We start from the raw sequence: 13338 nt of genomic DNA, 5'->3' as shown, positions 1-13338 counted from the left end.
TGAAGGTAGATCTTCCCATCAAAGGTAAAAGTGTTTTTATTGAGTATGAAGGTCAGTAGGGATATAACAAAATCATTCTGGGGTTTAGCTGAGGGATATTCTCTTTTAGGACATTCTGCTATGGTATGTATACCCAATAAGTGTGGTATACTTTTATAAAGGCACTCTACATCAATCGTTACAATCAGAGTATCCTTGGGAACTATCATGTTTTGTGTAAGTTGTAGTACATCAATTGTTTCCTGAAGATATGAAGGTAGCTTTGTGACTAGAGGGCAGGTGTATGTATCTATTAGTTCACTGGCATTCGCCGTTAGGGATCCGATACCAGAAATGGTTGGACATCCTGATGGACGTACTGCATTTTTTTGAATTTTGGGTAGTGCATAGAAGTTGGGTATTGTAGTTTATGGAGAGATATTCCTTTGTTTTTATGTCTATTGTGTTGTTGGAATAACCTTCCCAGATAATGGCTTGATATTCCTGTTTGTGTAATGATAAAAGGTTTAGGGGGATAGTACAGTACCATTCTTTGTTGTTCAAAATATCTAAACAAATTTGATGATAGTGGTTTTGGTCTTAAATAACTATATTACCCCCTTTATCCGAGGGTTTAATAATTATATGCTTTTGTGATTTCAGATGATTGAGTGCTTTTTGTTGTGCTTTTGTGAAATTGCCAGTGGGGAGTAACCTATGTGGATTGCTTTTAAGAATCTGTGCAGTGGTTGTGTTGACAAAGGTTTTTATATGAGGATTAGCGGCTAAAGGTGGATAAAAAGATGATTTAGGTTTTTTCGCTATGAGTGCTGTAGGGTCTTTATCTGTTTTGTATGGGGTATCATCAGATGGTAACGTTCCTGTTGGTTTATTTTCCATCAATAATAGGTGGAGATTCTTCAGAATGTTAAAGTCTTGTGTATCTAGATTTTTGTAAATTTGTGGTGTAAAGGGTGTTATCAAGATGGTACAGAACCTCTGAGAGTCTCTATAAAATAAGTCAGAACAATACAGAGATATGTTGGAGGTGTGGAGAGGAAAGAGGTAAAATATTGCATATTTTTTGGTCTTGCTCAAAGCTTAGGCCTTTTTGGAAAAAAGTGAGGTCATTTTGTAGACTCTCAAATTACAGACAATCCTGCATTCTATTTGCTTCACTGTAATGATTTCCTGGTGAGGAAATATAATGTCTCAGTGGTGAGACACTTGGTCAATGCTGCTCACTCTTGTATACCACTGGTATGGAGGAAACCAGAGGCACCTATGATAGGCCTATGATTTAAAAAGATTATTTAAATCATGTATATGGAGGATCTGACTGCCACTGGAAGATACATTCTCACACACCTGGTAAGATTGGAAACAATATCGAGATACTCAAGAATGTATTAGTCATTGATATTGTCATATGAGAAGGAAGTAACCTGGGCTTCTAAAATGTGAGCTCTGTATTATCGTTTTAAAGATTTTAAAGATATTAATTATCCCAGTCTTTCCTAGTGTGTTAACATTTTGTTGTCATTGTATTTGTCTGGTGTTTTGCATTTTTATAATTTGGTTATAATATGCAAGCAATGTAATAGTAGGTAATGATATGATTTTTTTTTTATAAGAGAATGTAATGCCCTGGGGATTGTTTTCTGATTTCTTCCATGTGTGTCTGTTCTTTGAAAACATTTTCCCTTTTAGATAAATAAATAAAGAATATTAAAAAAAATTGTCTCCTGAAAACACTTTGAACACTCTTACTATTACATATTTGAATACTTTTACCACAATGTGTTTCCCTGAATTAACTGATGTGTTTTTGTTGATGTCTGAAAGTCACACATGAAAATATATATTTTACAGTACTACAAATGATGCTAATCATTGATTTGCTATGGAGAATACATCTTATGGGGGATACATCCCAGCCAAGATTTCCATTACTACAAAAGGGATTTGGGCAATTCCAGTCTTCTCATATATCAAAAGTTTATTTCTCTTGTTGTTCACAGTTCTTGTGGTCTTCCATTATCCCCTTTATCACTTTCCTAATGTGGATCAAATTGGAATAAGCCTGAAGAGCTAAAAACTAAGTGGGTTTCTCCCAAAAGCACAAAAATAGTGGACCCTGATCTACAATGCTGGCTCTCTGACCAATACTTTTCCACCTGCTTTCATGCATTTCTGACCCTGCCACAGAATGTTTTTAAGAAAGAGAGGAAATGTATTGATCTTTATATTGAAGTAGAGCACTGCTATTTATCCTGGAAAGTTTGTTGTTAAAAAAAGCTCACTTTCCACTCTGGCTGAGCAGTGTCAACTAACCACTGTCCTAAAGTTCATCTGCCAAGACAAATATAATTTGCAACCTTCCAGCCATATTTCCACTTATTCCTAGATAGGCTTTAACTTCAGTATTCAGTGAGCTGGTACCTGTTAGGATGTGTTCTTTCAGCAAAAATCCTGAATGGATATCCAGTTTAGTGCAACATTGTTCGGTTTCATGCAACAATGTAGCATTAGGTCAATCTGACAAATCTCAACAGGCCTCTCCCTACTTTTGTCCCAGTGGAGTACTTTTACCTTATCACGCTTGGGGAAACAGGGCCACTAAAGGGCTCTACGGCTTGAACAGAGGTGGTGTGAGCCCTGAGAAAGGCCAAGGTGCAGAGTCTAAGCAGTAACCCAGTCTTCTCCAGTGCCTCTAGTGGTAAAGATGTTGCGCTGCTGGTTACTGCTAGGTTGCGGTCTTTGGGCACACCAGGGGTTGAGAAAGGCAGCAAGTAAGAGAGGCCAGGTCACAAGCCAGGGGTCAAATACCAAGGTTCCAGGAAATAGACACGGGTAACACAGGGACCACCGCAAACACAGAGAACACGGGACACACTTGAAGCAACAGGAGGAACAGGTGACACAGGGATACCCACAGACAGAGAGAAACACTGGAACAGCACAAGGGAACTGGCTGGGAAACAACACACTGGGCAACAAGTGGTTAACACAGGAGCTGGACAGGGAATTACCCAACAGGTGTACAGGAAATGCTCAGCAGAGCTAGGGGGGTTGGCACTAGTGGAGACACATTGCACGAATTCTGCTGTGTCTGAGCTATCTAAATAGCCAAGAGGCTATTTCCTGATTGGTTGTCAGGAGGGGCGATACTGATTAAATCTGGAAGAGCAGGCGTGCCCCAGCTCACAACTGCAGGCATGCGCAGGAAAGAGGCACCTGTGCTTTAGTGAGGAAGAGGTTAGTGTGACATTGTCATTGCCGCACTTCCCCACACTGCATAATTTCCAGGGTACCTCCTCCCTTTACAACACTCATAACCACTCTATCTAAGGGCAAAAATTTTCAACCTTCTTTTTTCACACAATTTTCCTATCTCTACTACTACTTGAGAGAAGTAGTAGTTGTAAATTCCAGGAAACGAAAACTATACAAGAGCTGATAAGGAAGAAGAAGAAGAGCTGTTTGATGGAGCACAGCTTTTATAGTCCATTCATAGTGGAAACATTGTTATTCGCTGTCTTGGTTCTGCTGGTGACAGTAGTGGTGGTGCTGATTGTGGTGGTCAGTGATGGCAGTAGTAGTGGTGTCATATGGTTTTATCATATTGTGAGCCAGGGTAACAAAATGATAATGACAGTGTTCTTGACATAAGGAGGACAGTAATGAGGATGAAGAGATAGGTAGTGTTTGGCAACACCCATCGGGGGGAAAAAAGTTTGTGGAAGAGAGGTTGTCTTATAGGATTTTCAGGTTTGTCAATCATGTTGCCCAGCAATGTATGTGATTAACATGTCTGTTTTTTTTAATAATGTATTATTTATTCCTATAGCCATTTCTCGGGGGGGGGGGGGGGGATTAGGTCATTACAACATAAGTGAGAGCTGTCACCCAAGAACAGTAGGATTTCTACATACACTTTAAAAAATGTCAGTTTTAGCAAGTTGCCATCTAAATCTGCCGTCTCATTTACCCCCCCATATTCAGAACATTTCCAGGTCCTGCCACTTTCATCTACATAACATCTTCAAAATCCGCCCCTACCTGTCCCCTGAGACCACCAATCTCCTTGTACATGCTCTTATCATCTCTCATCTGGACTACTGTAACCTCCTCCTCTGGTATTCCACTAACCCGACTCTCTCCTGTACAATCTATTATGAATGCTGCAGCCAGACTTATCTATCCTTCCCACAGCTCCATCTCTTTCCAGATCTCCACACTAGCTTCCATTTCACCTTAGAATCAAATTCAAGCTCCTGTGCTTTGCCTTCACATCCCTCCACAGTTATTGTCCCACTTACATTTCTGACCCCATGCCTTCAATGTCCTCCTCATCCTCTTCCACCTCCTCCTCTTCCTGTATTGGTGGTGCACTATGCATAGTACGCACGCATGTCTGAGATGATGTTCGCAGCATCCGCTCTGTGTCATGTCCAAGATCCACCATCATCTGTTCCAGCAGGCATATGATGGGGATGATGTCACTGACACAGGCCTGATCTCTCCTGATCATCCTGGTGGCCTCTTCAAAAGGTGACAATACAGTGCACAAGTCTTCAATTTGCAGCCACTCCGCAGGGCTGATAAAAGGTAGTGTGGGTATGCGTCTGAAACGAACAGACTCTGCCACGTAATCCTCCACCGCTTTCTGTTGTTCAGCCAGCCACTGTAGCATGTAAAATGTGGAGTTCCAACGTGTGGCCACATCACAAACTAACCGGTGCACTGGCAGGTTTAGATTTAGCTGTAACTCCACCAATCTGGCACTGGCTGTGTACGACCGGCGGAAATGAGCTGACAACTTTCTGGCCTTCAGTAACAGCGACTGGAGCCCTTGGTAATTCCGAAGGAAGCGCTGTACTATGAGGTTCACGACGTGAGCCAGGCAAGGTACATGTGTGAGTTTCCCACAACGCAGGGCTGCCAGCAGATTGGCCCCATTGTCACACACGACCTTGCCTGGCTGAAGTCTGTTGGGAGTTAGCCATTTCTCCTCCTGCTCCCGCAATGCACTTAGAATGGCACAACAAAGATGGAGGGGGCATCCGTGCTGTAATTGGAGGGCATGGGGGAGTTGCCCACCCTGCCCAGTTGTTTCAGTGCATTCTGGGAAATCCGAATTCGGCTTTGTCGAATGCAGCAAAATTCGGGTCGGGTCGACCCGAATTCGAACAGCCATATTCGGGTCGAACATAAGGACGACCCGAATTCGAACAACAACACTACTGTTTAGGGCCAAAAGCACAATACAGTACATACTATAAATCCATGTAATGATTGGCCATTACAAAGGCAAACTGCTACCAAGGTACCATAAGCAATAAATAAAATTATATTTATAAAAAAAAATACTACTGTTTTTTATGATTATTAGTATAACTAATTTTAAAATATACAGAAGTAGGGGGCGTTCAAAAAAAAAAAAATGGCTTGGTTGTCAAATACACTACGGATAGCACTGGGCTGGAAATACAAATGTATTACCACTTAAAGACTAAGACCACTTAAAACAAATAAATTGTGCTTTACACATATTTTTCCCTCCTTACTTGCTTTACAGGAAACTGAAAGCCTAAACAGTTAAACTCAGACTCTCCAGTTATGACAATCAGGATCTTTCTTTCAGTACCCTCACCCAACAAACTGAGAATGAAGAGAAGATCTTAGTGATTATGATAGCCAAGACTTTTAGTCAGACACTTTGCTCCATTGTGACATGAAACTAACATTTTCATATAATGTGTCCATTTTATTATTTGGTATTCTGTTAATGGAATAAATAATATAAAGAAACATCCGGTCAGAATATTGCTGCAATGTTCCTTGAATAGTACACAATGCAATATCAATCAGGAGATATAAACACATATCACTTACAAAAACAAAAAAGGATGAAAAATGGGTAATATGATGAAAAATTAAATGGTAATAGGCAATATAAACACAACCATTCAAAAGTTATACTGTATTTTAAAACAAAGTTTTCTATGGCACAGCAGAAATAACACTGTTTAAGGATCCACATCAGGTGATAAGATGCAAACTGGATATATCAACTAAACAAAAGCTGAAATGGCTTTGAAACAGCGTGTATGTAAAACTTATTAGGCATGAGAATAATAACATATCACTATAAACCTTGAAGTTATTTTTCCCAAAATATGTGTTTTTATTTGCTGGAAAATGGTGCAAGCAAACACAGGAAAAAACTAGAAGCAAAACTATTAATGTCAGTTTTTTGTACGTGACACATATAGACATGTTGCATACATAATGGGTTCTTAAAGCACTTGATCTCACAGTATTTCCATGCCTTAGATTGCGGTGTTAGTTATTTTCAAGGACATTTTTTTTACTCCTAAACAAAAGATGATTTCTAGGTTAAAATCCAACAATGTTACATTCCAGTGGGTAGTTTCCAGTGGCGCACAGGCAGGCAAAAGAGATTAGGGGCAGAGCCAACAGTAGGGCACTAAAAGGCCACTGGGTCAATAACTAATTCTTTGTACATAGCAGGAAGTTATATCTTCCTTGCATCATTTAGGCTTACTATTTTTGTGCTTTAAATATTTTTTCATCTGTGCAGTTCAGGTTTGATCAGATTTGTGGTGCACAGGCTGTCCTGGAAATGAAATGGCAAGAAAGGTGTTGCTTGTTTCAGTCATACGCAGGAGTCTCTGGCAAACTTTAGATGCAAAATCTTGGTCCTTCTTATAAATGGATAGGTGGTGCAGAGGCATCCAGCTGCCACTATCAAACCCAAACTGCACCAGGCACAAAACAAAGACCAACTATATCCATGTTCCACATCACTTGGAAGCCCATAAATAAATTTTGGCAGCCGATTCATATCGTAAGAGACACTTGCTGCATACGTACATAAAGAAATAGTGCAAAATATCCCTAAAACAAACCAAAAAGAGACAAAGTTAGTAAAAAAAATTAAAGAAAAAAGAGTTTTTGATTTTAAAGCAAATTTAGGTTTAAATGTAGTCATGCTTTTCACTACAGTGCATTAGAGCATCTTCCTCTTTCTTTCCTCCTTTCCTCTTTTCTTTCCTCCATAGTACAGATAGGGTAACTATATTTGACCCCAGACTTTATGCACTTTTTCCATACCCACCGCCAGTAGCAGACATAGCCAACCCCTGTGCAGAACAGACTTGGGGCCCCTAATGGCTGAGGATACTCTGCGGACTTTCTGCAGTGGCACATTTTGCACCTCCACCCAATTCCACTGCATGTATTTCTAGTCAAAAATAGTCAAAGGTATGTACATATGTTCCTAAGAAGTCAATGGGAAAATCTTATCAGCACTGAAGAAGTTCTGAAAACATCTCATTTCTGTGAACAGAATTTTTTGCTAACAGCCAATGGAGAGAAACTATTGCTAGTAGGCATAATAGTAGTTATCCAGTTATTTCACCTGTGCTCAGAATAAAAGAAAAAAAACTAGTGTTATAGTGCACTGTACTGGAAAGTGCCCCTAAACAACTGGGTGTTGCTTAACTTCCTTGCATTAGGTATTTAGGTTAGGTCCTTTTCATTTATTGCCTAAATATTTCACCTCAGACAATGGGGGGTATAATGAAGAACATTGTTTTTTTCTTACTCTGAGTTACAAATAAAATCCTTTACAATATACATGTTTTGCTTACTTCATAAGCATTATTCGATTATATCTTCTGCTGTCTTTTTGTTGTTATTATAAACATTATTATTCAACCCTCACTCTTGATCTTGGACATATTTGTATGGATACATGGACTGTTTCCCTGTATTAAAACACAGTGTTTAAATGCCCATGTTTGAAATTTCCTTTTGTTTATAAACAGTCAGAAATGCTTTCATTGAAAGCATTGCCTGCATTTAAATGCTTACAAATGTACATTTATGTAGTGATGTAAGATTTCTAGGTGTTTGAACACCTGCTATAAAATGATTTAAAAAGCTTACATAAATACCCATAAATGAGTTTAAACATAGTATGGGCTAATATAAACATTTAAAAATAACAACAGTATAAGCATTACACTAAGCCAAGTTGGTCAGTAGAGAACTAATCTGTTTGGGAAAACACTTATAAAAACAGCCAAGAACCTGAAGATTTCTGCATAGGCCATTTAGATTTACATATTTCTGCCATCTTGGGCCAGGATCTTTGTCTAAAATCGTGACCCCAGATAATGCCTGAACAAGAATGCTGTTGACTTGCTGGGAGGAAAGAAAGTTAAAGGCATTGTCAGAAGCAGTGCTGTAATCAATTTGAGATGTAATAAATACATTTTAGATGCCGATAATATGGGCAGCATGGTGGCTCAAGAGGTTACCACTCTGGGCTTTGCAGCACTAATTTCCAGGAATTTTGGCCAGGACACAATCTGCATGGAGTATTAAGGTTCTCCCTGTGTTTGCGTGGGTTTCCTCCCACATTCCAAAAACATACAGGTTAATTGGTTTCCCCAAAAAATTTACCATGGACTTTATTAGAGATTATTAGAGGTAGGGGCATTAGATTGTGAGCCCCTTTGAGGGGCAGCTAGTGACATGACTATGCACTTTGTAATGTGATGCAAAATATGTTGGAGCTATATTAATACTGTGTAATAATATCATTGGATTTTGTATATCGCTTGACACTCAGTTCTAAATGATCTACACATCCTTCCTTATGAATCAAAAACAATTCTCACTTTGTATTGAACCATTACACAACATATTATGTATTTACAGTGGAACAGACTATACATTATAACAACTGATAGTCATATTTGTTTATTGTTAATTTGTCTAGTTCTGATCATATCAGTCAAAAAGATTTTTTCTCTGTGTAGGTGTGCATGTATTTACCCTTTACTTACTTATTTTTACAAGCGAGCCATGCCAATAATAGGAACCTTGATGCTTGTAAGTCAACAGATTTAACAGAGTGTTATAGTTGAGTGATTTATTCATCTAGCCACGGTCATAACAGGTGAACAAATATTGGGTTACACCTATTGAATTGATTTGCTTTATTTAATAGAGATAACCACAGTTCTTTATACAATCCTTCCTAAATTAACCAACAGCTTATTGTGAGAAAGCTTTATGCTTTTATTTGATTCTCTGAATTTTATATTGAGACCCAGTAGATACACTATGTGACATTATGTTCTGCAAAACCCTTCATGTGAGGGCACATGTTCTTGCAAGGACATTCAATAAAAATCACAGATGTACAAACTTATACACTTTTTATGGCTGTTAGTGTCATAAATTAGGATTCTGCCAGTTGCCCAATCACCTGCATGAGGCCAGCATGTGTAACCCAACCAGGGGGAGAAAAACTAGAGACAGGTATGTACCATTAAAGTGAACAGCTAAAGTGGTAATCCTATATTGGTATGGTTTAATTATAATGTGATCTGAAGATACAAAGAAAGATCTTCTTCACTCTTTTTTTGGACATTGCTGTTAGATGACAACGATGCACAGGCCCAGTTCTGTCTGGGGTGCATGGTTTGACTGAAAGCCCTATTAAATTTACCATGTGAGTTTACTCAAAAAATGGAATGATGGGGAGTCCTTAACTGCCACATCATTTCCACCTATGACCTATTTCCCAGAAACAAGTGAATACAGATGTCTTGACAGAGCTACCTAGTCCAAAAAGTGCCCTAAAACATTAAATTGTGACTGAGCCTGGAATATTAGTTGCAGTGCGTAGTTGATTCCTATCCTCATCTCAAAACCGGATGGTAGCCTCTAATTCTGTAACAACTTCAGAAAACTGAAAAAGACTGGGGCCAGCCTGTTATATAAAAAAAACTGCTGATCTCATTAAGGATGTGCTAGCAAACATCACTAATTGATAGGGCGAAGGAGAAAACTCCCTATTCAAATTTCTGCCTCTGGTTAATCTGCAAAAAAAAAATGTTTGCCACCTCTCTATATCGAACTAGGCTTGATGAAAATCCTTGTAATGGCCATGTGTAAAGTGAATTCAGTATCATAGAATGTTTTATAGGTTAGCTACGTTATGACAATAAGGTCGGTATCCTTATTTTTATTACTAAAGCTATGTACACTAGATTTTCGACTCCTGTGCCAAACTTTTGTGATCATCACAGGCAAAACTCTTGATTCTATACAGCTGTTCCCCATGGTTGCTCAGCGATTCATCCTGGCAGATCACTAAACAATTGACTACTGACCACTGCCATTTACCCCCTCCCCTCTCACTGTCACTGGAAATGATCACTAACAATTGTCAATAGTTGCAAGTATGTAAATAGAATTAGTTAAAGCCTAATTTAGGGGTTTTCGTGGTATCAGAACTAGTACTAATACAACAAAGGTAAATTGAGAAGAATTGTAAACTTTATCAAAGATGCATTACATCAATAGGATATGCAGTTAGTTAGTTTTACTTTTTGCCTATCGTTTCACTTTAATAACCACATGAAAATCAGGTTGTCTTTTTGACTGTTGGCAAACTAGAAAAAAAATACGTTTTTACTTTAGCATAAAGTACCCGTCATTAGAAAAAGTAGTCCAGCCACATGTTGTGTGAGACTCTCTTCCCAGAAGTAGCTTATTGCAGCCACTATGCATCCACACAAGAGCACTGCTGCAGCCATGCCTAAGAACCCAGCAGTTATTCTTCTTAAGTCTATACAAGGAAAGACAAAAGAAAAAAGGTTATGTTCTATCTGGCAGCAATGCAAACGAGTTGGCAACAATTCAGATTTTCTATTACATTCAATTTAAAATATAATATATATAATATATAAGATAAAAATTTACAACTAACCTATTTAGTTTTTTACAATCAAAGGATGTGTTTTATTTTTTCCTGAATGTTTATGTTACTAAACAATTTGAATCATCTTTTTAGCATACTGACATGGTGCTAATATACAAATTAAAAAGCATCATGCTTCCAACACTCACTAGTTACAAAGCAGGTGTAATACACACAAGCATATCAGCTGCTCAATTTTCACTTGACTGACCACTCCAAACAATATTCTAATTGGTAATTATTGGTCAGACAAACTGCACACTTGTATAATATTCCAGTGATACGTACATGATGTTACAAAATGTGTTCTTTCAAACGCTATTTGCCCACACATCCAAACAATATACTTTTGATGGCATGGCACTGTTAAAGGTTTTAAAACATAAGGATGTGGACAGGCACAAGTCAGGAGATGGCTTTTTCGAATTCCTATGAGCACAGTAAAGCCTATAATGAACAAGTGGAAAGTGCTACTAGGTCCCTCCCCAGATAGGCTTTGGTCTCCAAACTGAAATGACGAGGAGGAAACACTTGTCATTATCTTGCTTTTCATTTTCTCCACAACAACCATCTTCAAACATCTTGATAGACCATTCCAGACTGCCTGTGTGGGAGTTCATTCATCCCCTGTACAGGCAAGGGAAGCCAGGATTGTTAGGTTTTCCTAGCAACCAAACTTGATACTGTGCAGCTCAGCTTTTTCACATTTACCTGTGGGATCAGGCAAGTAAGACAGGTTATTGTAGAAGGGACATAGGTTCGCTATAGATGAGAATTTCACCTTTAAGATTATAGTCCTTATACACCTTTAAGATTACCCATCTTCTTCTGTCTTTTGAAACCGTAACTACTTACCACCACTACATATCTCCCCTCTTATTGTGTGTTACTTCCCCCACCTCCTATATTGTAAACTCTTCAGGGCAGGATCCTCTCCTCCTGTGTCACTGTATTCATCTGTCATTTGCAACCCCTATTTAATGTACAGTGCTAAATATTATGTTGGCGTTATAATAACAATAATAATAAGTTCAGTTCTTCTTAGAGGGATATTTTGATATTTGATATTTTATGTAATGAGCACAAGGCAGTGATTAGGGGCCATTTATTACAGCTAGCCTCCCAGCACAAGAAAAAACGTAATTCCTTGCGTTCCCAACTGTAGAAAAGAACATCTCTGTCAGATCAGTATACATCTGACTGGACATTGGAGCATAAAAAACAAATGCAAAACACATAGATTGAACTAGACCTGCGCCTATTTTATCAGGCCGAGAAACAGTTAAGATGGAACAAACACAAATTTTATGTAAAAGGCAACAAACTAGATGCCCTTTTGGCTAATAGGCTTAGTAATGCTAACCCCATTTTTCAACCTGAAGCTGAAAGAAGGCTCCAACAGCCTAACCATTAACCCTTTGGATATTTTGGTGGAATTTCACAAACATTTATCCCAATTGTATAGCAACCTAGGGTCATTTGACCTGTGTAAGGCAGAAGTCTTTTCTTTTTCTATTAACCTACTGTTCCTACTTTCAAACTTCGGTATAGCCATGGAAGCACAGGTTATATTATCTGTCAAAATCCAGAAATGTCCAGGTCCAGATGGGTTTTTGGCCCGTTTTTACATGAGGTTTATCAATATCCTTGCTCCCAAACTTATAATTTTTTTTAATCATGTGCTAGGAGGAGCAAAGGAGGAGCTATAGGTAGGAATACTCTTAATTCTGCTATTTGTATGCCATCAAAGCCAAATACAGAGACTACCACTTGCTCCAATTACAGGACCTAACTCCTTTTTGAACCCAAAATCCTAGCAAAAATATTGTCTTACCATGGGGATCAGGTTGGCTTTATTGCTAGACATCATGCAACCGATAGTGTCAAAAAGCTAATCTATCTCATCCATCCTGCTAAGAATCGCCAATGCCCAGTGCTCCTGCTGGCGTTAGATATTAAAAAATATTTTGATACTATACTTTGGCCTTTTTATTATGGATTTTTGTAGTAAAAAAAAAAAAATTGGGCTTTGGCCCACATTTTTTTTTAAAAAACAAACATTCTTTATTTTTGGGTTTTGACTTATTTTCCACTTCATCTGGGATAGGGGGATGCCACTTACAGCCAAGAAAACTCTATTTTAATTTAAGAAGGCAGGAGGACCTTCAGTTCCTGATATAGATAACTACTATGTGGCAGCCCAGCTGGCGTCCTTATCTGTTTACCATGTTTCAGTCCACAACACTCTATGAAAATCTATTAAAGCAGCTGAAATATCCTCTGTCCCAAAGGACAGCCTAATAGGGTTCCCTCTTCATCCCACAGGCACTTGTCAATTCCAGTGCTCAAACATACAAACAGGTTTAAATTTTCATCGGGTCTGATGTCTCCTCACACTCCCCTTACAGCCATTTTTTTCTTTTCTAAAATCTAAATCTAAAGTATAGAACAAAAATACAAAAACATATCCAAAAGATGTTTTGACAAAGTCTAGGCATTAACAGTACAGAGTCCATCCCTCTTGGTACCTCACCACAATCCCGCTACCCTTA

The 13338-nt window shown here is 38.5% G+C and overlaps 1 protein-coding gene across 4 annotated transcripts in view; it reads right to left on the bottom strand.

Moving 5' to 3' along the window:
• Positions 1 to 5712: 5712 nt before the first annotated feature.
• Positions 5713 to 13338, bottom strand: part of TMEM178A (transmembrane protein 178A) — a 102417-nt gene continuing 94791 nt past the window's right edge. The window contains exons 2-3 of one of the 4 annotated variants that reach the window (XM_072409175.1): positions 10517 to 10654; positions 5713 to 6903 (exon numbers count right to left, since the gene is read on the bottom strand). In XM_072409175.1, the coding sequence (XP_072265276.1) occupies positions 6662 to 6903; positions 10517 to 10654 (380 nt within the window). In that variant the 3' untranslated portion in view covers positions 5713 to 6661. The remainder of the gene's footprint in view (positions 6904 to 10516; positions 10655 to 13338) is intronic. The other 3 variants (XM_072409177.1, XM_072409174.1, XM_072409176.1) reach the window with 3 other exon arrangements.

This window comes from Pyxicephalus adspersus, chromosome 4 (genome assembly GCF_032062135.1).
Source record: "Pyxicephalus adspersus chromosome 4, UCB_Pads_2.0, whole genome shotgun sequence".
Classification (NCBI taxonomy): domain Eukaryota; kingdom Metazoa; phylum Chordata; class Amphibia; order Anura; family Pyxicephalidae; genus Pyxicephalus; species Pyxicephalus adspersus.
This window is presented reverse-complemented; position numbering and strand designations above follow the sequence as displayed.